The sequence below is a fragment of the Periophthalmus magnuspinnatus genome, chromosome 22 (genome assembly GCF_009829125.3).
Source record: "Periophthalmus magnuspinnatus isolate fPerMag1 chromosome 22, fPerMag1.2.pri, whole genome shotgun sequence".
NCBI classification, from domain to species: domain Eukaryota; kingdom Metazoa; phylum Chordata; class Actinopteri; order Gobiiformes; family Gobiidae; genus Periophthalmus; species Periophthalmus magnuspinnatus.
This window is the reverse complement of record NC_047147.1, coordinates 9,363,591-9,391,008: the sequence shown is the minus strand read 5'-3', so window position 1 is coordinate 9,391,008 and position 27,418 is coordinate 9,363,591. Positions and strand designations below refer to the sequence as shown.

The 27,418-nt window shown below is 37.2% G+C and overlaps 2 protein-coding genes and 1 gene segment (V, D, J or C); all 3 read right to left on the bottom strand.

The window, feature by feature from the left end:
- Positions 1-514: 514 nt before the first annotated feature.
- On the bottom strand, positions 515-16,336 carry LOC117390892 (uncharacterized). The gene is made up of 11 exons (XM_055231265.1): positions 16,282-16,336; positions 15,910-16,202; positions 14,326-14,353; positions 12,553-12,846; positions 9,931-10,221; positions 8,719-8,907; positions 3,888-3,965; positions 1,801-2,130; positions 1,703-1,723; positions 629-735; positions 515-535 (listed from the first exon to the last, which is right to left on the bottom strand). The coding sequence occupies exons 1-11, from the start codon at positions 16,325-16,327 to the stop codon at positions 515-517; spliced, it is 1,698 nt and encodes a 565-aa protein (XP_055087240.1). The 5' UTR covers positions 16,328-16,336.
- On the bottom strand, positions 12,495-13,156 carry LOC129457348 (T cell receptor beta variable 25-1-like). The segment is given in 2 exon segments: positions 12,495-12,846; positions 13,103-13,156. Coding segments are annotated over 2 exon segments (384 nt in total).
- A 3,551-nt stretch (positions 16,337-19,887) lies between the features above and the next one.
- Positions 19,888-26,058, bottom strand: LOC117390891 (solute carrier family 2, facilitated glucose transporter member 1). The gene is made up of 11 exons (XM_055231037.1): positions 26,031-26,058; positions 25,533-25,596; positions 24,711-24,809; positions 24,073-24,233; positions 23,521-23,761; positions 23,022-23,184; positions 22,621-22,805; positions 22,161-22,262; positions 21,980-22,081; positions 20,659-20,862; positions 19,888-20,133 (listed from the first exon to the last, which is right to left on the bottom strand). The coding sequence occupies exons 2-11, from the start codon at positions 25,545-25,547 to the stop codon at positions 19,954-19,956; spliced, it is 1,452 nt and encodes a 483-aa protein (XP_055087012.1). The 5' UTR covers positions 25,548-25,596; positions 26,031-26,058; the 3' UTR covers positions 19,888-19,953.
- Between the last annotated feature and the right edge of the window lie 1,360 nt (positions 26,059-27,418).

The following is a 27,418-nucleotide window of genomic DNA, read 5'->3' as shown; positions in this document are numbered from 1 at the left end:
CCATTTCTGAACAACTGCAGGAATTTCAAACTATTATGATGTTTCTTGTATATTGTAATCTATTTGTAATGCAAGATCGAAACAAAATATAGAACAGTGAGTTTATATTTTCATAAATGTAAAACTAATTTCAAATGAAGGTGGCTTTTCAGACAAAATGCAAAAGCTGTATTTTATTTACAAGACAAATCACAAAAATACACAATTTACATGTTAACTTAGGCTATATTTACTTTTTTTTCAATCAGAAACACAAATCACATAATTTATAAACCCACATCACTTTTGTTACATCTCATTTCCTCTTTTGACAAGCACAAAATGCAAAAAGGAAAGTCAGTATATTATTTCTAAGCAGATGTGAACTGGCTTTGGTTAAGAAAAGAAAACATTATCATTCAAAAAGCGCTTTAACTTTTTCTTTTGTGTAGTCAGACATGTACATGCATTAGATTAACTATTTCACAAGCAGAAACTGACAATTATACCACTGAATCCAACGCCTCAACCTCTTTCACTCTTTTCCAATTCTTCCCTAAAACCAAAACAGAGACATTTATATTAGATTTCAAACACATTTAATCATTAGTGTTTATTTGATTCTCCTTTTATATGTTGTGAGACTGACCTGAAGCTTCCAGACCAGAGCCCCCACAAACACTCCATAGACGAGACCTTTGAGGATCAGAACAGTGTACGACAGTTTGGCAGCTTGTGTGGTCTTCATGTATTTTTCTGAGGAATGAAACAAATAAATATATCATAACATCATATAACATCATCAAATGTTAGTGTTAGTGTTTTGTTACGATTCAACAGTTACTCACAATTTACTGCCATCATCACCAAACAACATAGAAACCCTACACTTACTAATGTACTGTCTATTGTTAAGTTAATGTGACTTCAATAAAAAACCTTCACCTTTAGGTATATTTATTGGTATGTTTTGAATTTAAATGACCAATTTTTGCTTCTAAACTTCTCACAATTATTATTATTCTTTTTTTTTTAAATCACAATTGAGAAGAACATGTCTAACAAAGCTTTAATCTGAACTCAATGAAGCCAATAATAACCCATAAACCAACCCCATTGGAACAGATCCCGAACTCCACCAACGAAGTCAAGCTTAAGTCAAGACTAAACCAGCTTCAACCATTTCTACATGTCTTTGAGAAGATTATTTCTATATTGTGAGTTTAAACTAAACCAGAACTGAATCTGGAATAAACCCAGACTTGTCTAAACCTGGGGTGAAAAAGGACTGAAGTCAGATTAAACTAGTTCTAAACAGAACTCATGCTGTATTCATTTGGTTTTTGGGAACTCTGGATTCACAGGTTTCAATTAATGCGCTTTTATCACCATCAGTAAAATCACTCAGGTCTCTTGTGCAGATCTGTTGTTCTTATGACATGAATAACTGACAATTATCCCTTAAAGGTAATAACTTTTACTCAAAAGGCTCAAATGTGTCAGATGAAGTGACAAACTGGCTGATTTTTATTCATCTGCACAGAGTTAACTTCAGGTGCATAACTCAGGAAGAAGGTTTTGGCCTGAGTTCCTGAGTTGTTTTTCCGACTTGTGTGAGCGTTCTTGTGCATTTTTCAACACGGAAAAAACATTTTCCAGAGGACCGCATGAACACAGCATCAGAATTCCAGTAACTAAGACAATGAGTGTAAAGTATACATACCCCGTGAGAGGCTATTGTTCCCTGTAGAGACAAAAATAATTTAGAACCAAATACCTGTTATATTTTTATTTAATTTATTCAAACTCATTTACACCCACCTTTAATGCCGTTTATTTCAATAAAGTGATCAGTGCTGCTAACGGCATTGAAATGCTGCACATTACATTTGAAGGTGTTTTCCGGGTTGTACCACTTTTCCTTGGGGATCATGAGCCGGCTGGTGATCCTGTAGTAATTGCCTTTTTTCTGGGGGGCGCTGTCCGTAGCTATCCCATTTTCAGACTTGTTTCCGTTAATGAACCAGGTAACAATGACATGGTCCGGGTAGAAGTCACTGGCCACGCAAACCAGGGTCTTGGTTTTGGGACCCTCATTTTCTGATGGTTTGAAGAGTTTAACTTTTGGATTGGTAACGCCAATGTTTGGTTCTGTAAAGGTGAGAAAATTAAGAGGAACCATTTTTGTAGCTGAAATTTCACCAAATTATGGGCACAATGGTGTAATTCACAAAGCAGGTGTAACACTGGGTTCTCTTCACTGTGGACCTTGTCACACATGGATCTAATATTGAGCAGTAAATAAATATTTATGGTATCTTATATCATTCTTTTTGCAACAATATCTCCACATTTTCAGTGGTATGTCTGGGACCTATAACCAAACAAATGTTCTTCTCAAAGACAAAATCGAACAAGATAAAAGTTACATTTATTCATGCCTTCAGTATTGCACATTTTGAGCCTTGGCACAGATGCTGAGGTCTTATATCCTCCACTGCATGTTTGACTGACCAGTCATAAGTAACTTTAACTATAAGCAGTACCATCATAAAAGTAAATGGGTTTACACTTTTATGAGTCCGTATTTAGATTTTGTTTTTTCCTATACTGAAAACAGGCACTTAGTTTCCTTCGGCACCATTTCTTTTTCTATTTTTTAATTTATAGCATTAAATTACTGAGACATATTTGTATAATTATTTTGGTTGTTCTTACCTAAGACAGTGAGTTTAGTCCCTGGTCCAAAGTAAGCCTCTGCTTGGTAGTTCACAGTAATACACCTGAATGCTACGAACCTATTTCAATACTTGACCACATAAACTGGGCAATGAGCCAAAATATTCATTGTAGTACTGGTTTTACTTATAGCTGTATTTTTCTGCTACCAACTTTGTTCATCAACTTCAAAAGCTTACTTTAGGAGATTTTATACCAACAAAATTTCAAGAGTACTCAGTAGTTTTTTCCACTTAAAACCTTGCTCTTTGAACATTAGAGTATTTTTCTTACCTAAAACGGTGAGTCTGGTGCCAGCTCCAAAGTAAGCTTCACTGTATGTACACAGAGCAACTCAACTATTCAAAAACACCTGCTTTTTATGTCTCAACTTCACTCTGCTATTATATTTCTTTCACAAACGTTTTAGATGTCAAATTTTGCTAAAATGGTAATTAGTCTTTCCTTACCTAAAACGGTTAACTTCGTTCCTCCACCAAAGTATGCTTCATTGGAGCCAAAGTCACAGTGAATTTGCTTAGTGTGTAAACCTGCTCATGAAATCCAACTAGCTATTTTATAAAGCCCTCCTCTTACTTATTAAAATGAATATAGAGGCAACATAAAGTAATTTTGACAAATACTTTAACACACTAGTTGTTTTACTCACCTAGAACAGTCACTTTGGTCCCTTGGCTGAAATATGCTTCATAGTTGGCACACAGCTCAAGCGTAATCTCAAAACATTCTCACACTAACCTCTTAGTCCCATTATATTTTAAACAAACAGCTTGTAATAATTTAACCATAGTTTTAAGTTACTTACCTAAAACAGTTAATTTAGTTCCTGGTCCAAAATAGGCTTCACTACCAGAGTCACAGTGAACGAATACCCAGCATCAAACTCAACCACAAAGTATACACGTAATAGCATTTTTTATCTTTACAAATCAAACACTTATATTTTTTACTTTAAGAATATTTATGGTGGCTTTCAGTGTCATGTATAAATGATAAAACTTACCTAAAACTGTCAACTTGGTTCCTTGCCCAAAGTAAGCTTCATTCATGTTGTCACAGTGAAGTAATACGGAGCATCAAACCTCTCTCTTTTGTGTGATTGTAAAACTATTTCTACAGCGATGCATTCAAACCAAAATGCAATAAAATACACAATTACCAATATTTACCTCGAACAGTGAGCCTGGTGCCTGGTCCAAAGTAGGCAGGTTGAGTGTTGGTCACAGTGCTGTAGGTGCAGATCAAAACTTACATGAAAATCTCTCACCCTTTTCTTCTTTGAATCCATTCCAAAGCAATGCTTCATGGACAATTTAAAAAGTTTAACATGTTCAAAAAATGTAAAGTTGTTCAAACTAATCCACGAGTTCCAGATGCTTCATACCTTCATGTTGCAGTTTATTTCGCTCATTTGATTAGAAGTCAGTTTTAAATACTTAATTGAATACACTAATCCAAATGTGTTGAAAAGTATCCAAAGATGACAATTCATATATTTAGACGCTTTACATTATTACAGTCTTTATATTGCAATATGTCACATATATTAAACTTTCAGATATTAAAATAATATAAAATAAATATATTTTATTATTTCCCAGTGTCTTCAGTGAGAGTGGTGTCCTGTTCAGAAAGGGGGGTGTCCATGTGGGTTTGTCTTTGCTCTGTCCCTCTCAGCTCCTGTCTCAGTGCAGTCAGTGTTGCCCTGTGTTTGAGCTCTGAGGTTTTTGTACGGCGCCTCTATAGGAATGTATCACGGTGCCCCCTGTCCCCACGATGATAATACCTCATACAAAAAGCTCCACTCCTCTCAGTCACAGAGGAGAGAGAGGAGCAGCTGTGACAATCAAACACAGTAGAAACAAGTCAATAAAAACATACAGAGAAGGCATTTTTAAGAACAGGAAGTGACACATTTCCTGGTCACACCTCAGATCCAATCAGATACAAGAGACAAAGATCTACATCACAACTTTAGAGCAAGGATTGGATAGAATTTTTAACTTTATAGACAAGCTAAGTATTGGTGAATGACATCTGTATTTGAACACTATATAAACTCCATTAAGACGTCAAAATCACAAAGAAATTCATTTGAAATACATGTCCTACTTATTTAGATGCAAACCAAGATACAGTGTTTAAAGAAGTTGTTTTTCTTTTGAAACTTTTGTTGTTTTCTAGTTTTCTATTGCATAATATAATGCTAAAAGATCATCTATTTATTTTCATTTTATACATGAAGACCACACACAAACATCCCACATTATTATATGCACGGAGCCAAAGTTAATTAAACTATTTCACATTGCATACTGTTTAATCTTCTTTAGTATTTTATAATCTGTGATTACAAACCTAATCTATGGAGTATATAGCGACTGTGACTATCACATCTGGAATTATAAACTGTAAATGTAATCCTGCTTCCCCCCAACAGGGGTCAGTGTCTTCTCACTTGCAGCTGTTATCTTGTCACATCCAAAGACAACACATTGATGTAATCTCACTTTAAATAGTTGCACGGATTACATTACATTAGTTGTATCCATCACTGGAACAAGACAATGACAGTGCATTGTGTCTGCTGCGTGTGAAAGACACCTGCTTATCTCACTTTTGTGGCTTGTCTGTTCATTCATTTCATGTATGTTACATCAAAGCTTCATATTAAAACATTACCCCATCATTCATGTATATGTTTAAGTATGCATGATTCGGCCTGTGCTATGCCTGTTCTTCAAAACATGAAAAATTGAATCATCCATCAATTTTAATCCGCTTTATCCAGGGCAGCAGTTTCAGCTGAGAGGCACAAACTTCCCTCTCCACACACACACACTTCTTCCAGCTCTTCTAGGTGGATCCTGAGACGTTTCTTGGCTGAGAAACATAGTCCCTCTAGTGTGTCCTGGGTCTTCCTTGGGTTCTCCTCCCAGTGGGATGTGCCCAGAACACCTCTCCAGGGAGGCGTCCAGGAGACAGGTCTGACTTACTGCAGACAATATGAACACAGCTCCTGCTCCGGTCATACAGGGACCGGACAGCCCTTAGCAAAGGATTCTTCTTGCCAATACCCTGGAATAGACCTTACCAGGGAGGCTGAGGAGTGTTATTTCCCAGTAGTTGGAACATACTCTCCAGTCCCCCTTCTTAAACAGAGGAAACACAACCCCAGTCTGCCATTCTACAGGCACTGTCCCCGACTGCCAAGAGATGTTGCAGAAGTGTGTCCGCCAAGACCTCACGACATCCAGAGATTTAAGATACTCAGGACCCCCAGAGCCTTGGCACCGAGGAACTTGTCAACCACCTCAGTGACTTCAGCCAGAGTGAGTCCTCAGTCTCTGCTTTGTACTTGGAAGCTCTCCACCCGCACTGTAAACAGTGTAGGTGAAGCACTGCTTCCCCTCCTGAGGTGTCAGTTTGCCAGAATTTCTTTGAGGCCAACCGATAGTCCTCCTGCATGGCCTCCTCAAACTCCTCCAAGTCGTGAGTTTTTGCCTCTGTGACTGAACAGGCTGTGGTACATTTGGCCTGAAGGCCCTGTCAGCTGCCTCAGGAGTACCACAAGCCAACAGGGCCTGATAGGACTCAGGACTTAGGACTTTTTCAGCCTGATGGCCTTTCTTACTTCCGGTGTCCACCACTGGGTTCAGGAATTGCCAGTGTGACAGGCACCTGAGACCTTGTGACCACAGAATGAGCAGGCGCATTGACAATGAAGGTGAAGAACATGGCCCACTCGGACTCCTTGTCCCCAGCCTCCCACGGGGTGTGAGACTGAATCCTCTTTTGTCACATTATTTATGATCAGGATAGATTCATACCCAGATGGCCTCAATAGAGCGAATGTAGATTTGTTAAAAGAGCTTTTAATAGAGGAAGCTGAATCTTTAACAACCAAATACGTCACCAACTGCATGTTACTTTCTGAAATACTGTGTTTGTACCAATACATGTAATCATGGTCTCTTTGATCAAGATTACAGTGAAGCAATGTAAATGGATAGTTTATTTGAAGTTGAAATTGTTGGATATAGAATGGTAATGGTGAATTTGAAATGTTATTTTTTTTGTTTTTGTTTTTTTTTTATAATAAAGATCAAAAGTAACAAAAGTCTTCATTTCATCATAGCCATTGTTACATGTTATTATTAGCTCTCAAAATCTATCAAAATACAATACCATGTATTGTGCGGCTGTTATCTGATGTCATGCTGCTCCTCTACAAGCTCATAGCATTGATAGTACTGAGTTTATGCGTAACAAGCAGTGCCTCCTACTGGTGACAAAGCTCAATCACAGTACAGTAGTTGTGAAATTCACAAATTAACTTACTTTGTAATAGTATTAGAAAATATGCCAATTTTATACCAACAGAAACAAGGAAAGATGTAATACACTGTTGTTTTGTGTGGTATTGACCTTATGTTAATGCTGTATGCATAAGAGGCTGTCCTGGATGAAAGACAGACTGTAGTTTGGTATGCATTTGCATACAGTTTGGATGTTACATACATTACATGTAACCTTTTATTTATTTTATGTATGTATTTAGTCTTCAGTAGGACAGTGTATATTAATATTATAATAATGTAAATGTGCCAGAATTCGCCAAAAGGGAAGTTTTCATTGGGAGTCCCCCTGCCAGATGGTGACTCTAAAAGTACAAAAAAAAAAAAAAAAAATCACAAAAAGTCAATTTACCTGTTCTCACATTTGCAGCCCCTGGCAGACATGGGTTTATCCCTTTGTTTCATAACAGGTGATCATTTAAAACCCATCACTGTAAACTCTATGACAAAGTAGGTTGGCCATCGCTATCTGTGTAAAGAGAACAGTGTACAAAATGTATTTATAAGGGACTACTTGATTGACTGTCTGAATATCTCACTTGCTTGTTGAACTTTGACACAGGAGCATTTAATATGAGATCTCATAATTGAGGTCTAAAAACTGGCCACATTGTTTAGACCTCAACCTCAATAGCGTTTGGTTATTTTGCTTTCCAAAAATTGAAAACATTTCAAGGACATGCAAAAGTGGATATGTTGGTGCCACAAATGCAATTGAAAATCCGGTGAGAAATATATACACTCAGACCTGCAGTTGTTTTAATGTTTTAGGCGGACTTATGTAGTTATTTATTTTATTTGACATTTTTGTTTGTATTTTTCTGTGTTTTAACAGGGCGCCCATGAAAAGGAGAGTCTGAGTGCTCTCATTGGGTTCTCCCTGTATAAATAAAGATAAATGAATAAAGATTAAATTAATCTCCCCATTTTCAGATGGGAGTGATTGACAGATGGATTAGCCAATCAGGGATGTGCATGGTCTGTCCACATCAAAACAAATCTGCCTTTTTACAAGAGAAAAATAAAGGGGGAAAAAATCATAAGGAACTAAAAAACATCACAGATTTCTCCTTTGTTTCACATTAGTCATTGAAAAAAGTGGAGTGGAGGGCGTGGATCCAGACTTATACAGAGAGATATGATTCTGAAAAGGGAAAATACACACAAATACACAGCACAAGAGCCTATATACAAATATATGAAAAACATATCTCCCAATATTAGCGTTAATGTTTATTGCCTATTCCTAGTTTTAGTTGAATCCTGACACCATAGACCAATAGATGCTAATATGACACCTGTTTGCTTATCTGATATTTGTGGTGAGCATTTGTCAGTTTATTTATTTCATGTATTTCATTTTTTATTATTATTTTTTTTAACTGAATGACATTGCTCAGTGTTCATGTTTACTCCCATTTATCTAAAAATGGAAATTAAATTATTATAATCATCTTTTTTTATTCAACTCTTTTATTATTCGCAATGTTTTTGTTAAGCTTTTGTGGCTCTATGTGTCACTGTGCTCGACTGGTAGCGCAGTAAAACACAGCTGAATCTTCTTTTGTCACTTTATTTATGATGAGAAGGGATTTAAACACATTCGGTCTAAATGCAGAGATTCTAGATTTGGTAAATGTACTCTCAATAGTGGCTGTATGTTCACCAAAAGAATACGCCACCGATTGCATGTTACTCTCTGAAATGCTGTGTTTGTACCAGTACATGTAATCATGGTCATTTTGATCGTGAGTACAAAGAAAAGATGCAGTTTCTCCAAGTATGTGCTGCATACGTACAGGTTGTTGGATATTCACAGCAAGGCAGACATCTGAAAGACAAAAGACACACATAATGAAATACAACTGTTATTACAATGGTGAATTTTGAAATAGTTTTTACTTACTTATACAAATTAAAAGCTGCACAAGTCTTGATTTTATAGTAGCCATAGTTACATGTTATTGCCAGCACTCAACAGTCATCAAAATGCACTACCGTCTGTAAATTGTGTTCCTGTTTATATCTATATTCTCCTCCTCTATGAGCTCAGTATACTGCACAACAAACAGTGCCTCCTACTGGTGATAAAGCTCAGTGCATAACAATTTGGTCATTTGGGTCATGAAGCTTAAAAAACTGCTTTGTGTTATTAATTTGATTTAAACTGTATTAATTGGTGCTGTGTTAATCGATATCATGCAGTAATGTCTGCATCATTATAAACTTGGGACTTCAGTTAGCAGAATGCGAAACAATTGCTAAATACTACATTTAGTCTTGATTCAAGTACTCCTACACTAGTGTGATAATGTGTTGAGCAGTAGTAGTAGTGAACCATCAGCTCATCAGGTTGCTCCATGGCTCTTTTGTTTACTATTTGTATTGTGTTTGGCACAGCTGTAAGTCACATTGTTTTTGAGGTTTAATCCCTAAATGAGGAAATGTTACCATACTGGATTGACACAATATATATATATAAAAAAAAATGCATATTAGCTCTGATATACACCATCTATCTCTAGTCTAGAAATGAAACCAAATGGGATCACATTGGTACTTTGCAGTGATATCAGGCTTTGAGTTTTCTACATGTATGTCTATGGAGGAATGTTCACTGTTTACCATGGAAACACAATGTACACATTAGCAAAAACTGTCAAAAAAGTTTTAAGATCTTCTGAAAACGCAAAAAAGAAAAGAAGCAAATACCTCTTATTAGATCAGATTAGTGAAACAACATCACCACTGCTCTGGTTGAATCCTCTCAGTTTTATCATGTGTCTGCGTGCTTTGAATGTGATCCAGGAGCAGGTTTTAGTATCAGACTCATATTAACCACATCACTGTGTACGGGCAGCACAGAAATACGTCGCTGAGTCACTGGGATCCACGTTGGAGATGATCAGAGCTCCTGTCTGAATGTCTGTTCTCCTCATCGTAAACCTTTCATTAAAGTCTTTCTCAAAGTTAGGGTCACTGCCAATGTAGCTGTATGCGATTAACTTCATCTGTCCATCCTGCAGCTGTTTGTACCAAAGCATTATGTTCATATCTCTGTTATCATGGTGGCAATTGATCTCTACTTCACTGGCGTCATTAACTATCCTGGGGTGAGATGGGTCAAATGTTATAGCCTCTGCATCTGCAAGTAAAAACAAAAAGGTACATTTTAAAGTTCAAAAACTATTTCAAAATATACTGTGAGCAAAAATTAATATTACTTAAAAAGAAAGTGATAATGAATCCGATCAACCCAAGAGGCAACTTCAGCTTGTTCGACATGTTTAACAAATAACAAGATAACTTTTCCATGTCCTTTCTGAATGTGATGCAGTTAGCTTTTGATTTGTTGAGGGCTGAGGGAGTGGCCTAAAGTGACAACCTTTTAAGATTTCAGCTCACTGTCTTTCCCTCTGTGAAATCAAATCTGTCTGTAATTGAGTTTTATTATGTCAGTATTAGTGTTAGTTTTGCTGTTTCATTGCTGACATATGAATCATAAGGCAGTTGGCTTTTCTATTTACAATATTTGATCCTACCTTGCATCTCTCTAGGACCGTCATGTTGTAGCGTTCAAATGAATCTGCATCATCTTGGTCTGAAGCAGTGGATAATAGCACTCTAATGTCCGATTTCTTAAAATATATAACATTTTCTCACATTTCTCAGCATATAAATAGTTTTCTTTCCCTCTTTCAATTTTTTTTCAGTACTTTTTATTTTATTATTGTGTAATTTTAATACAAATTGATATGGAAGCCCGTTTCCGCCATGGAAAAAAAAAAAAAGCCCCACAGGAAGTCGAAATTTTGAGTTTTAAACTCGTAATTACTAGTTTTAAACTCATAATTAAGAGTTTAAAACTCGTAATTAGGACTTTTAAACTCGTAATTAGGAGTTTTGAACTCGTAGTTATGAGTTTAAAACTTGTAATTAGGACTTTAAAAACTCCTAATTATGAGTTTTAAACTCATAATTAGCAGTTTTAAAGTCTTAATTGAGCTTGTAGCCAGTGCGCACATTGCAACTGAGTGTACAGGGCAGAAGAGACAGGAGGAGGACTGTTGTGTTTATCACCTACGTACTTTTATAAATGAATAAATTAAGCTCCAGTAAAGTTTCTGGCGTCTTGAACAAATCAGTGGGCCCTGAGTGCTGTTCTGACCACTGTTTTGTAACGTGAGCACTTTTCTGACCACTCATGAGCTGTTCTCTGGGTCTGTGAGCGCTCGTCTGCAGAGTGCTAGTTTGGTCACAACCCCTGCTGGTTTATTGAGGAAATGATTAAAATACCAAATTAATTTAATCAAAATTGATAAGGTTCACATTTTGTAAATGTTACATTTCCAAAATTACGAGTTTTAAATTCATAATTAGTAGTTTTAAAACTCCTAATTACGAGTTTTAAACTCCTAATTACGAGTTTAAAACGAATAATTACGAGTTTAAAACTCAAAATTTCGACTTCCTGTGGGGCTTTTTTTTTTTTTTCCATGGCGGAAACGAGCTTCCATAAATTGAAGGCAAAATGCCTTTAACTCAATATAACCTTATAAACTTTTGCATAGACAAACATTTGGTAATTTCTTAAATATTTTGCGGCGTACGTGCAAGTCGAATTTCTGCCAAACACAAGCACCGTGATTGGTACATTCACATACTGTTGATTAAATGGACATCTGATGCATAACACCTCAAAGCAGCTAAAGTTTGTCACAAAAATGTCTGCAAGTATATGTAGACTGATTGTTTATTGTCTGATTAAATAAATAAAAGCAAATTAAATTGTCTGGATTGCCATGAAGCACCTGGAGCAGGGTTGCCAGGTGTATGGAATTGGGCAGATTTTTAAGAGGGTGAAAAACATTGTCTGCAGGTTTGGCTATTTTCCATGCAAAATGTACTGAATCATTTTAGAATAATCCTAATGGTAAGTCTGAATTTTGGTGACAAATCTTTATACCCAAAGCCATCAGCGCTCTGTGGAACATCTATTTGTGCCAGAGAGAGGGGAGGGGTGGTCTGTGTCACAGAAGGACAGCTGCTTTCATAAATACTGTGGGAAATACAGCTGCACGTACATTCCACGGGTTTTGGGCAGTTTTTAATAAGCTCTTGTGCAGGTTTGGTCACTGAATCCTGGCAACCCTAACCTGGAGTCTGATTAGCTCCACAGAAGCTCAAATGGTTGTCTTGTCTGGTTGAGTAAACTTCCACAGTCAATGAAATACACTAGTACAGAAACTATATTCATAAATGAACACTATTAGATTTCCATAAACCTGATATAAATATACCGGTAGTGCATGATTTTTAGGTACTTTAAACATGTAAAAATCTATTATAAAATAATTAAAATTAAAAAAATATATCATTTTGATGCTTAGACATTGAAACTTTGCCATAGTATCTTGTATGTTGTGTGCAGTAGGTTTTTAGCTGGGAGTGGCTCTTAACTTCATCACTGTGATACTTGCTGCACAGAAGTACACAGCCGAGTGCGAGGGGCTTGCACTGAGCACTGTGAGAGAGCCAGTCAGCACGTTGAGTCTCTCCATCTTAAACTGCTTTCCAAGTTCATTCTCATAGTTGTCAGTTCCCACATAATTGTATCCAATCAACATCATAGACTGAGTTTCCGGCCGGTGCTGATACCAGAGCATAACAAGGAGGGAACTGTCATCATGGCTGCACTCTATGGACACTCGAGCACTTTGGTTTGATATTATCCAGGGAGACTGCTGGAATTTAGCAGCTGCTGATACATCTGTGGAGATAAAACATATTTACATGTAGTTATAGTCAGAATTGTTGAAAATCTCCAGTCTCTGAAAATAGGATTTATGTCATTCTTGTAAATGCACAAAACAGACATTCAAAAATACTGAATACAAGCAAAGACAAATTAGATCAAGATTAAGTTTACATGTTTGCAACAAAAGAAGGGATAAAATGGGAATTTCAAAATGTCTTCACTAAACTAAAGTCATAATTTCAAAAAGATGTGATAATCTGAGTCTTACATGAAAAATACAGACAGAATGTAGCAGCAGAAGTGAGCAGAGGTGGAGACATTTTGAGAGTTGAAGCATTTGAGAGGGTGCAGTTTGTTATAGTCATTTTATTCACCATCATTTCCTGCTGAGAGTGGGGCTGGTGTTATACTGCCACCAAACGGTTGAATAAACTCAAATCAAGCTATAATTACACAGTATCAAGTTTTTACATGGATAAGATAAGTAGATCTGCTTTGCCCAGAATGTTCCACAGTATGGCCTTATTCTTCTTAATTATATTGCTAAAAATACCTTAAAAATCAGTTTAGAGAGTAGGGCCACCTCTCCACAGATCTGTACCTTGGCTGGCTGGCATTACCTTGTCTTCAAGGTGAGAAATAAGTTTAAAGTTATTGCAGAAATATCACCCTATATTCAGTTTAGAAGATTTCACTGCACTTTTCTTTTTAAAATTTGAAATATGCTCTTTTTTTAGCCTTTAAATTTGTTTTTTTTATTATAGATGGTAATGGATACTGGTCATTTCACAAATCTCCAAAATAACAACATTGCTTCTGATGTTTTTCTTCTCTCTAGATATGGGTGAAAAAGAAAGTATGTATGTGAAGTTTGAGGAGTGCTTGCTCACATATGTCCTTATTCATTTGGTTCATTTAAGGTGAACAGCTGCTTGTCAGATAATCATGGTTTTGTTATCGTGTGCAGTTATTGTAGAAAAACTTCACTAATGTTGAAACTGTGCCATTCGTACGGCACCAAAATACTCCACGCTGTCTGTGGCTTTTGAATTGGAAATATGAAGACTGGAAAATGCCTGCGCATCCCCAGTTATATTAAAATGATTCTTAAATTGATCCTCGACAGTTGGGTTGTTGTAGAACAGGTAACCCACGAGTTTGAGAGTAGTGTCCCGTTTAAGACGCTGGTACCACAGAATAGTGTCATGGCTGAGCAAATTGTACCTCAAATACAGATGTACAAGTGTGTGTGGGTCAGCCAGCACATTAGATGGAGACTGTGTTATTTGCTCATCATCTTTGAGAAAAGCTCCTGTAGAAAAAATCATTACAAATCATGAGTTAGATCTGCGCCATCAGGCCCCCCGACCACCTCCTATCATTTGCACACACACCACTTTCATACTAGGCAATGTGGGTGAAGTGTCTTGCCTAAGGACACAACATGACAGAACTTGGTCCGAGCGGGACTCGATCCTCTAACACTCTAACCACTGAGCCACTGTCGCCCCACTGTAACCTGAAAGACATGAAATTAACAATAATCTTGGTACTGTTGAATTTTTTATTTTGAGCAATGCAAATCTACAATTTACAAAAACAACAAAAAAGTAAACTAACAAAATAAGACTAAATCTGAAGTACCAGATTTAACCATTATTATGCTTTGACTAAAGAAGATGCAGTTTTTATGCCGTACTGTGGAACATTTCAGACAAAGCAATGACATCTCCAAGGCGGTGACCCTTCAATGGAAAAGTGACATAGTGCACCTTGTAAATGAACAAAATCAAGACCCACCCAATGGCATCTTCGGCTTGTAACTAGAAACTGTAAAAAACAAAATGATCATTTTATAATAAAATATTGCATTAAAAAGCTATAGTTTTTGCCACTAGTTAGATATAAAATAAGTCAATTTTGTGTTCTGCTGAATCTTACATCACTTGCGATGAATAAAAACAGCATTGTAAAGACAGGGCAGCTGCAGTGGGTGTGGCTTATATCATTTCTGATTCAAAACCACTAAACAAGTTTTTGTACAATGATGACATTACATGAATTCATTGTGCATCGCTAGCTACACAGTAATAAATCCCACTGTGCTCGGGTTTTAAGTCCTTTATAATCATGGAAGCGTTCTTGGCTGTTCCTCCGCTCAAATCTCCCGTAAATTTAAAATGTTTCTTAAAGGATTCTACATAGTCATTGGTCGAGTGGTATATATGTCCAATCCGTGTGAGTGACAGGTCCCCGGGTAATTTTTGGTACCAGTGCATCATGTAATAATCTGTTTTTTCGTGGTTGCAGACTATGTCGATCTGCTCTCCTGGGTTTTTGAAGACAACTGATGGAGACTGGTGCACTTGAACAAAAGCAAGGCAAATGTCTAAGTAAAAAAGTAAAAAATAAATCAGTAATGTACGCATGTTGTCTGGTTGAGACTTCAAATCTACTGTGACAAGTCTGATTCATAGATGTCCTTTTTGATCAAATCCAGGTGGTGTGTAGATCTGGTGTCTTTCTGAAGCTACAGCGCCACCTACAGGGAGTATTAAGAGAAACCATCCAGTACTCCAATTGAAAGTTGTAATGAATTTATCCTAATGATTTAAAGTAGATTGAATTGCTTGTGTTTATTATAGTACTCATATTCAACACTCATTATGTAAAAGAACAGAAAGTAATTTAAACAGAACACATCTTAAAATCTGTGCAACAAAGGCAATAAAATAATAGACATGACTTAGGATGATATAGTGTAGGAATATCATTAGAAAAGCAAATGATTTTTCCAGGATGCGCTAAATCAAAAGACGATACTTGAGAATAGTACCAAGCTATAGCAAGTTATAAGAATTTGTCTTTCTACTAGTGCTCATAAGTGAAATGCGTGGGTTGCAAATTATAATGATATGACAAAACTAGATATTTATGTTGTTATTTTGTCCCAACAAGCAGCTGCACTGTTTTATTAAAACAATTTGCACATTAAAAGTAGGCGTGGCTAACTGAAATGTGTCTAACTGCTATTTCAATGTGGTTTTTGTATTGAGAAATGGGGGGTTTCATCACTGTGAGAGAAGCTGCGCAGTAGTACATCGCACTGCTCGGCTCTTCTAAGGTTAAAGTGGACGTCTTGCCCTTGTTTGCGTCTCCGGTGATTAGTATTTTGGCACCAGGCTCTATATTTGCAGAAGTGGCCAGCATGTAACCTAGCAACTGCAGCTGTCCATCATCCAGCTGTTTGTACCAGAAGATTTGGTTGTAGTTGGTGATCTGATGGGAACACTGGATTTTAGCTTTGGTTCCCTTTTCGCAGTATATGTTCTGTGGAGTCTGGTCGACCTGGTCATTCAGAGAAGAACCTACAAAAATATAAAATTAGCTGAACAGAAAGTTGAACAATTACCTCATCAAAATTACTGAATCTTTTGTTTTCATTACCTGAAACTAGAATGACATTGAAAAAGACAAAAAATGTAATGAGCATCTTGCTGTTTTGATGATCAAGTTCAGAATATGTTGAGATACATTTAAATATACTAAGTAATCAGAAAGGAGGGTGTGAGGAGTAGGGGGTGTGGTCAGATATATCCACTTCCTGATTTTACTTTGTAAGCAAAAGGGAGGGACATCACACAGTTTTGATTTATAATGCTCTATTGTCTATATATTAATATGAATTGAAGTGTGATTGTGTGATTTTATTCCAGTTTGTATAATACCTCCTGTATTTTAGTATTATTGAAATTGCTCAGTGTAATGCGACGTCTTATGTGACCTCACTTGACTTTCCCTTGTGCAAAGTATCTTGTGTGGGCTGATAAACTGGGCTGTGGTTTATTTCCGCAGCTGTTCCTCAAGTACGAGCTTGAAAGAAGTTAGTTTTTGATACGAGACGAGGGAAGTTATACCACTGTGCATACTGGGAGCACAATAATACACCCCGCTGTCTTCTACTGTGAGATTTGAAATGGAGAGACTTGTTTTTGAACTGCCATCTCCATTTATATTGATCTTGTCTTTAAAAGCATCTTCAATAGTCAAATACTTAAGATTCATATAACCAAGAAGTGTGATTGTGCCGTCTTTGTCCTGCTTGTACCAAGATGTCAGATCGTAGCTGGGTATAGTGTTGGAACAGTTGAGCTCATTCTTGGTTGAGTTTTCAGAGAACTTTATCAGGTATCGAGGAGTTTGGTGAATTTGGTCGTAAAGGGATTTCCCTGTAAGAAACAAAAGATCATTTTAAAATCAACACATAAACATAACACGTACATGCGCTGTGTATACTTACCTTTAACGCCATGAACTAACAAAAGAATTAGAAGGATCATATTTGTGAGTTAGTTAGTAGTGAATGGGTCTATGGGTAGAAAAAGACTGATGTAATTGTATTTGGAGGTGGATCTTAGTAATTGTGGGAGTGTTTTGTTCAAAATCATGTCATTTGGTATCAACTGTCTCCCTCTCGTGGTGTGACAAAATTATAATCTTGATAGTCCGAACATTCAAAATCTCTTTACTATATTGAGTGATCCTATTTGGACACTTGAAGCTTTATGTCAACTTTTTTCCCAGTTGACAGAATTGAATGTTTCTTTTACTATGAATCATACCTGGACGATTGAGCAATTACAAAGACATATTTTCAAACCAAAACAACAAAGATTCATCATTTGATAGTTAAGAAATGACAGAAACAAGACCACAGTTGTTGCAGCATGACTTAAACAACTAGTTTAAAGACAAAATTCAGTCTTATTGTTCCTTGAGAGAAATTTCTTGGTCAAAACAATCTTAAACACATTAGTAAAAAGAACATAGAAAGTGACCAAATGCGTAACGTGGAGTCTATCAGTACAAGTCTCACAGCTTTTCATTGGGTTCATCTGAGTTGAGTGGTGTTTTTTCTGTTTGCAGGTGGCTCTTTGGTCTGATATTTAAAATGGAGGATGTTTTTGTGAGAGCTTTATAAGGTTCTGCAGCACTGTGTTGTCTGACTGCACAGAAATACACAGCGCTGTCTTCCACTGTTAGGTTTCTTATGGAGAGAGTGGCATCGAAGTCTCCATTTCTAGACAAGTGAATGCGATCTTTGACATCGTCTTCGAGATAGGCATTTGTCTGGACCAGGAAGCCCAAGAATTTAAATGTAGCACTTTTGTCCTGTTTGTACCAGAGGATGTCATCAAACTTTGACTGTTTATGAGAGCATTTCATTTCGTTGGTAGAATCACCGGCAAATTTTATAACTTGAAGAGGAGTTTGAGACACTTTTTGTGTAGCTTTGAGAGAAAAACATAAGACTGATTACAACAACAAGAATTCAATATATTTCTGAGTGTATTATTTGCATGTGTTGTACTTACCTCTTGTGCCACAAATGTAAAAACTTAACCAAATAAAAACTATTAGCATCTTGTGTCAGATTTCGGTCTTTGTATTCTTGCTGCCTGAAGTTCAGTGAAGTTGGTGCAATGGGGCGTATAGGACAGGTCTGTTTAATAGAGCTTGAGAAGATTCAGTTTACCCGTACATATGGCTTTAGCTCCTCCTAGTGAAAGGATTGAAAACTTTTGCAATAAACACATCAGTTTGTTTTTTCTAATAAATCATGTTATCAAATGCAGACAACAGGATTCCATTCATACCAACAGAAATATATTTATGTTCTTCAAAAATGTAAGTTGTTTTTCCTACCAGATCCTCTTTCTCAAACTAAATAACCTGTATAATACTTTTTGATTCACTAAGCCTTAATTGTCCTAAACATTACAAATATCCATATTGTTTTGTGTTTCCAGCTCAATTTTACCCATTCTCATCCAATGAATTTTGATTTTACCTTTTCAAACCAAATCACCAAAAATGGTCCTAAATCATTTTAAAGAAATTGCAGAGACATTCTCACTCCTAGATAGTTGAAGGAAATTGCCAATCTTGTTATGAATGAGCTAAAACTGTTCTAAACTTGCTCTAAAATCCAATATTTGCTCACAGATCTGTGTCTGTCTTTTCAGACATCATTTAGGACATGTGTGAGATTTCACAGACCAATGCACGAAACCGTCTGTCAATCAGCAGTCAAGTCGTTAAGTAAAAAAACAAAAAAACAAACAACAACAAAACACTAGATGTACGTATTTATATGTTTTTAAAATAGATGTTCTGAAAAAGATTATTGTATCAATTCAATATTAATGGATGATTGGCAACAGTAGCTCAGTTGGTAGAGTGTGTGTCCCCTGATCTGAAGGTTGACAGTTTAAATACTGCTCTCGACATAAATATCAGTGGTAGAGCGGTCAGATCCCACAGATAAATAGTGTCGTTCTATCCTTGGAAAAGACACTTAACCCGCCTCGCACACACACACGCTCACGTTCATACATCAGTGTCTGCGTACACTGGTGTGTGAATGTGTGCGTGGTTCCTTGATGTAAAGTGCTTTGAGCGGCTTGAAAATGGAAAAGCGCTATATCAGTGAGCTCACCATTTTACTAAAAACATGAATCACTAATAATAATGTTTTATTCACAGAAAGCCAAAGTAGTATTTACATATTGATGTGAAAGGAGCTGGTTAGAGATCTAAAATGAATCATACATATGGGCTAAACTAAGATAAGTAGTAACAGTTATTGTCCCTGTACAAATAAACATCATACATCATAAAGATTAGTTTACATTTACACACATTTACATCCAAGTGTATCTGTATAAGGCTCTTATCTTTAGCATATCTTACCCATTTATAAATATTCAACCATTTAATTATAATAGCACCAAATTATCTTTTTCTTTTTGTAGTGATGTAGTCCTAATAGTAGGAAATTTAAAGCTGCACTATGTAACTTTTCTGGTAAGGGGTTCGCTATCTGCTTGTCTCCTAAGAGGTAATATTGCTTTACCTAGAATGTTTCATAATATGGCATTACACTTATCTACATGGCATTTGTCTCCATGCAAATAGATACGTTTAATTGCCATACTATGAAATATTCCAGGGAAAGTAATTGCATTTTTATTAACATAAATGGGTACTGGATCCTCCATCAGAAAAGTTCCACAGTGCAGCTTTAAAGTTCCAGTCCCAGATGTTTGTTGTACCAGTTCAGTTGAAGGTGTTGAAGCCACTCTTGTTGTTGAGTGGGATTCCCTCTGCTCCTCTGAATTCCTCTGCAATGTCGTCAAAGGTTCGACCTTTAGTCTCAGGCAGACGCAGCAGAGTGAAGGAGAAGGCCACCACCGCCACCAGCATGAAGAGCAGGTACACATAAGCCCCGCACACTTTCTGTTACGGGAGAGGAAACAGTATCAGCTATTAAAAAGGGGAGAAAGAAATGTATCAGCACTTGGGAGATGTATAATTTACTAATGTAACAATAGTAGATGAGTTATTTCAAATATTCTTGCTTTAATCAATACTGCAATTATATTTCTCCTTCAGGCTTGAATTGCTTTTGAAACTCAATGAAGCTGGATTCAATCTTCTAAAATGCTTCTAAAATTGGGTTAAAAAGTAACTTGTAGTACTCTGAGCATTATTTTTCCATGCACAGTTTTTACTTTTACTAGTACAATTTTAGCAGCAGTACTTGTAATTTAGTTACAGTGTTATGGTTAATTACATTTAAGTATTACGTCAATTTACTGCACTACTTTTAAACAGTTACATTATATTATGTGACTTATTCTTAATACTTTTTTTCTACTACTCTTTTTATAATTTGCTGTTGCATCATTGAAATTTCAATGGCAATGGAATTATACTGTGTACAGAAGAAAAAGAATATATGATTTAAAAAATATAACCCACCAGTAAAGGAGGGAAAAGGAGGGCCAGGACAAACTTGCCCCCCCAGTTGAGCATGCTGGTGAACGCCATGGCGATGGGACGTCCCGGCTGGTCGAAGAGTTCAGCCGCGATAAACCACGAGATGGGACCAGGGCCCAGCTCATAGGCCGAGATCAGACAGAAAACCAGTAGCACTTGCAGACTACGCAGCTCAGGAACCAGGAGCTGCACAGAAGAAGGAGAGGGAGGAGTGGAGAGAGTAGAGGAGAGAGGAAGAGAGAGGAGAGGGAGGAGAGGAGAGCAAAGAAGGGAGAGGAGAGAGTAGAAGAAAGAAGGGAGGAGAGAGGGGAGGAGAGGGGATGAGGGGGAGTAGAGGAGAGAGGACGGGAGGAGAGGAGGAGATGAAAAGAGGGAGGATGAGGGAGGAGAGGTTTTGTTGCATTTAGTTTTATTAGGATTTGATAATTTTTTAATCTTTACAAAATATAAGCCTACTGCTGAGGAGTTAGTAAAAGCCAAAAGTAAAAACTGTCAACTGGACAAAAAAGTTGTAGGAGTGAAGACATTTCGCTGCTCTTCCAAGCCACTTCTTCAGTTCTGGTCAGATACTGCCTTATATCTATCTGAAGGGAGGGACTAACTACATTGAAACTGGAAACAGTTATTGTTTACAGTTTCTCTATGTAGGCTAGGTCTATTGACTCATAGCATATTCATTTAATTCATAATGGGTGCTTTCATAACTATTGGCATCCTGGCTAGCTTTATTGTTCTTTTGTTTCCTTTGTTTGCTTTGGGTCTGAGGATGGAGTTATAGATGGGGGAAATATGATGTTTAAGCACATTCCTGTTCAAGGAAGGATTGTCTTTCCTAACAAAAAAGGAAAGACAATGTTAGAAAAGCAAGTTGAATGAATATGCTAATTATGAGTCAGAGTGCACACTTAGCGTATCTCAATAGACCTAACCAACATAGAGAAACTGTAAACAATAGCTGTTTCCAGTTTCAGTGTAGTTAGCTTCTCTCTTCAGATATATATGAGGCTGTATCTACCAGCATTCTGACCAGAACTGAAGAAGCGGCTTGGAAGAGCAGCGAAACGTCTTCACTCCTACAACTTTTTTGTCCAGTTGCCTGATTTTACATTTAGCTTTTACTATGGATCAGACCTGGACGACTGAGGGATTACACAGTCGAGGAGTTAGGAAAGTTTGGGAAGATGGAAGTCTCCCAAAACATTTGATTGTCTTTTTTGTATATATTTTAGTTATAGCAAATGAAAAATACATTAAATGCTATCTTATTATTTTTGTGAGGGCAGTGTTAAGTTGGCATAGTCACCAGTACAGAGTCCACGATGGTCATGAGTAAATTGCACACAGCAATTGAGATGAATCCAGTGAGCAGCAGCTTCCTCCGGCCCGCCCTCTCCATCAGGAAGAACTAGAAACAGAAAGTTAACCCTTACATTTGCAGTTAGTATACACGCGTAAAGTTTGATGCAACAATAAAAAGTACTCACAGCGACCAGAGTGAAAAACACATTGACGGCTCCCACCCCCAGAGTCAGATATTTGGCCTCTTCAAACTTGGCCTGAAACATTCTGGTGGAGTAATTAATGATCTGACAGAAACAAAAAACAAAAGTGATATCAAATAATTTTCCTTTTTGAGAATCTGTTGCAATAGTGGCCACAATAGTGTAAATGCTGTGAGCTGTTCTTGGAATGATTAAAATAATAATGTTAAAATTGTATCTTAAAATTGTAATTCAATTGTTAAAATATATTATTTATGAACTGCATTAAATTAGTTTGACTTATTTGGACATCTATAGATAGTTACACAGGGCAGTGCCAGGAAAATTTATCTTTATATGGTGCCATTTTGAGGATGGTTGGTCACTCAAAATATATATTATTTTGTCACTATGATACCTTTTCATCATTCTGGACCCATGGATAAAAGACTTGTGAACCTACTGCATTGAACCCAGACAGCTGACTCCCCAGGTTGACCACAAGCACGAGGATAATTGGTTGTTTGTAGCGGCGTTTTTTGAAGAACTCTGCCACAGTGACACCGGCCTGAGAGTGACTGGCCTCCTCCTTCATCTCCTCCAGCTCTGTGTACACTTTATCTGTGTGGCCCCGCAGTCTCACCAAGGCTAAGAAGCACAAACACACGCATTTTACTACTGTTTTAGCTCTTGAAAGGTTATTTGTATACAAGACTTATCTAAAATACTTCTAAAATTGCATTAATGAGTAGTATTTTTCATGCACACTGTGGAATGTCCCTGTCTTTTTCTTTCAGATTTCGAATTGGTTTATTCATCAAACCTATTTAACACACACTGGGAAGCAATCTACATGTTGTGTACCAGCCTCTGCCTTGTCGTCCTGCCCCCTGTTGATGAGGAGGTAGCGCGGGCTCTCAGGGCAGAAGGGTAGTACCACATACTGGAGTAGAGCTGGGAATAGGGACAGGGACAACATCAGGTCCCAGCGATGCTCTGTCCCCAAAACTGTCTCCAGACCAGCCACCTGAAACATGGATAAGTCATTTTAGCTCATGCAGTAATGTAGTAAGTTTGGAATTGTAGTAAGTTAAAGCAGTACTGCCTCCTTTATGGTGTAAAATTCTCAGATCGTATTTGTAGCTTTCTATTAGGTCTTTCCCTTTTACTAACTGTATTCGCTGTTTATTTTCGATTGACCATTAGGAACCCTAAGGTAGACGGGCTAATCTGCACCACTGACCTCTATGACCACCACCCATCACTCACGCACACCTCACATTCATCCCAGACAAGGTGGGTGAAGGGTCTTGCCTCAAGCCTTACTTTTCAGTAGTTTTATCCACTTGTCCAATGTCCTCACCATTCCTATGAGTATCCCGGAGGCAAAGGAGACCTGGTTGAGTGTAGCGAAGGCTCCTCTCAGGTTTGTGGGTGACACTTCCTGGATGTAGAGAGGGTTCAAGCTCATGACGAGTCCACAGAACAAACCGAAGACCAGGCGTCCCATGATCAGCACCTCAAACGACTCACTGAGTTTAGATGCAAACATGAGGCACGTCCCCACCACAGAGAGAATGTTCACGATTAGGATGGAGTTACGCCTGGAATACAGTCAATTGTGAGGTGAATATTTAGGTGTGTAAATGCACTAACTTTACATTGAAGCAGTATTATAGTCAGCTCTTAAAATATTCCTGTATTGTTTGCATTTTCTCGCAATTGATTTACAACATTAATTAGATAGAGCAATGGTTTGAAAAGCTAAAGTCAAAAAGGTATGCTCTTTCTAACAAATGTTTACCTGTAAAACTCCTGTAACTTTGAATGTACCTTATCTGGAATGTAGAATTCTCAAAAATAATGCCCTGAAATCTGAACAAATATTATATTAAAAAAACAGTGTTCATTTGACCTGCCATAGGAGTCTGCTAAGTGCTTGACTCCCAGTGAACCGAGTAGCGCTCCAAAGTCCTTGATGCTGACGGAGAGGGACCAGAGCAGGGTCAGGCTGTGCTCCGGCAGAGACTGGTTGTGTCTGGCCCTCCAGGTGTTGTTAAAGAACTGCTCGATGATCTGGAGTCGGAGAGATAAGATGTCTATATTATAAGCATTCTTGGTGTTTAGTCATCTGTTGAATGCCCCAATCTGATTAATTTCTTACCTCAGCACAACTGACAATAAATCTCAAAAGCCTTTTTACTTTTTATCTGGTGTGAAACTCTTTGTGAGCACTTCTAAAATGGGAAGAATTCTTCAGTCTGTTCGAAGGATGTTAAAGATGTGCTCATTTTTGGAGCAAGGCTGTGAACCAGGTCTGAGTTGAAATTTCAAGTAAATGTGACTTTATTGGGTGTACCTCAGACATGGAGTGATATTTGAACAGGAGACATGGTGAACTTTTGCCTTGACCCTCTCCCTTTTTGCCTTTGTATTGTGCTTTGTTCTGCTAAACCACTGCAGACATTTCATTGAGCTACAAATATGCATGATGGGAATTCTGTGTGTGAGATTTGGATGGTACCTGTGACTTTAGGTAACCTGTCTGCTCACCTTGGCCGGAGCGTTGACGTTTCCCGTGTGGTACCCGATTTGGAGAGATCCCAGGACTGTGGCCAGGATAGAGGTCACCAGAGGGACCGTCATATGGCTCTGTAATGTGAATAGTGCAATCTTAAGCAGGAATATGTTAAAATGATGATTACAGTGATGTACAATAGAACCAGGGCTGAAAGAATTGCAATCAAAATAAACATTTTAAAGGTTGCATTTATCCATTATTTAAGTAGCCTATTATATTTGCTTCTGTGAGCAACAAAATATCCATGGAGTCTTAATAAAACCTGATAAATAATCTGGTTTAGACGTCTATAAACTATAATATCAATGCTGCCATTCGTGTATTTCAAATTTCAGAAGTTCAAATTTCAGTTTTCACTCAAATGTTAAGACTAATACTAATATTTTTTTACACTTTTTTAAGCATTTGAAAAATTCACTTTGAATTCCAAATCTAATTTTGTTCTCAGGAGGCACTTCTCAATATGATTTTTCTTTTTCAAAATTGTAGAGACCTGGTGGTTCAATATTTTAATGACATTCACAAACACTTTGAACAAACAATACAAGTGGCAAATTAGGAAATAATTCATAATTTGATTTTGATTTTTGGTAGGTATTTATATAATTTCAAAGCTGTGTGACGTGGTCCCTCACGTGCACATTCATATGACAGTGTGGAGGTCAGTGGTGGCAGGGAGTACAGTATTTTCACACTGCAGCATCATAAGAACAATGTACTCATTTAGCACGAGGCACCGCGGCTCCTCTGCTGTTATTATTACTGCGTTTGTTTTTGATGAACAAAAATCTCACCTCCGGCGCTGCCATTTGAGTGTGTCAGACTTCACTCAAGATGAAAGTGCATTTAGCTTCTCTGCTGCAAAGAAACATGTCCACATTACAATATATAAATCATATAACTATAATCTTCCTAGAGTCATCACAACTTTGTCACCTGCAGAGTAATACTATTCACTAGCAAAAAGACACAACATTTGCAAAAGAACTACATTAAAAATGGTAAAAATAAAATTGAAAAAAAAAAAATGAAAAAAAAAAAATCTTATACTGATGAAGGATGGACAAAGTAACTGCTATTTTAAGATGGTAATGACTGACCGAAAGTTGCTCACAGGTAATAAAGTAAAAATTGTTATAACAATTTATATTAACTTCACTACACACATCAAGCAAGTTAACTGTACCACAGTGACGATTTGACAAATAATTTTGCCAAAAAATTAAGTAGTCAAATGCCAATCTAGAAATATAACATAATATATACATATATTCAGTTTAGCATGTCCTCACCTGTGCTTGTTCCAGCTGCACATGTATACTGTACATGTGTACTTCCCTGGTGCCTTTGGCTGTAGTCTGTTCCTAGAGTGTCTCGTGAGCCTTATGATCACACCTGTCTGCTGAATTTGAGGCCGCTCTGACAGAATGGAGCTGGTCGAACTCCTCATTTACATGTATTGGACCAACTGACTCCAGATCAGTTTTCTGATGGCCGACATCCATTGTAATAAACTCTCCATGAAAAAATACAACTGCTCTTCAACCAGGCGTGGGCCATTGAAGAAAATCTGATATTGAGAGGGGAAGTTCAAACGAGCAGTGTTAATAATTATAATGATGCAGAGAGGAGTCACACCTTAAAGTGCAAATGGAAGGTTAGACTACTCATTCCACTAAAACATACTTCATTATATTTAACATTTTGCTCAAGTTTTGTAATTTTGTTTTTATCATTTCACTACCTGGTTGGACATGGGCAGCAGATATGACATACATAAAGGTATGATACCTACCAACCACGTGAACAAGGGCCAAAACATGAATTTGTGTTATTACACAATGGTTATGATTTGACAAATAAAAATAAATTACAACATCTTTATTTTATTAAATCAATGTTTAAGCTGTGAGAAAAATGCCTTTCTTAAGCATAAATTGTCAGATTTGATAACAGTTGATCGCAAAGATAGATTCTGTGTTAGAGCTCACAGCTGCTTCCTCTATTTGCCAACTTTTTGTTTTGAACTTTTCCTCAGAAAATTCCACTTGAATGATTTAGACCTATGATATAAATATTTACCATAGCTACTATCCCACCAAACCAAGTAATAATAAGATAAGTATATTAATCTGTCAAATGAACCTTAATAGCACAAAGGAATCAAACCATAGACCTTTTAGTTATGGGGTAAGTGCTCAAACAGTGTGTCTCAACAGCACTGGTCCATTACCTTGTAGAAAAGCTTTCAAGACCGAGGTTTTGTTTGTTTGTTTGTTTGTTTGTTTTCATACCTGACATTTTGACTTTTCACTAGCGTTGTTCCTCAGAGTGGTCATGTCATGTTGCCGTGATGTGTCCTGTCAGCTGATTTACACAGGTTTTGGCGCTGTTTTCCTATCGTTGGAGGCAGGACAACAGTGCCATCTGCAGTCAGACTTCTTCAGGACAGCATCTCAGGTATGTGAGAGTAAAAGAGCCCCGTCGTCCTGGTTTATAGCCCCATGGGGGGGGGGGGCTATGAACTCGAAATACAGAAATGTGACCATGGGCACATTTCTGTATTTCGATTGCCTCCTTAATTCAACAACAACATTTATTGTCCTCAGTCCCTATGATGTTGATTTGAGTTGCTCCTGTTCTTCTTTGTGTTTTGTTGTTTGTTTTGTTGCTTTGCTGT

Excerpts from the sequence above, each read along its gene's own strand:
- LOC117390892 (XM_055231265.1), bottom strand. The coding sequence starts at position 16,327 with ATGCTCATTACATTTTTTGTCTTTTTCAATGTCATTCTAGTTTCAG. Across the intron at positions 12,847-14,325 it reads GGGGCGACAGTGGCTCAGTG|ATGTATCAGCAGCTGCTAAA; the intron begins GTTAGAGTGTTA and ends TTATCTCCACAG. Across the intron at positions 1,724-1,800 it reads TGAAATAAACGGCATTAAAG|GGAACAATAGCCTCTCACGG; the intron begins GTGGGTGTAAAT and ends TTGTCTCTACAG.
- LOC117390891 (XM_055231037.1), bottom strand. Across the intron at positions 24,234-24,710 it reads ACGTCAACGCTCCGGCCAAG|ATCATCGAGCAGTTCTTTAA; the intron begins GTGAGCAGACAG and ends CTCCGACTCCAG. Across the intron at positions 22,263-22,620 it reads AGCTGTCTGGGTTCAATGCA|ATCATTAATTACTCCACCAG; the intron begins GTAGGTTCACAA and ends TGTTTCTGTCAG.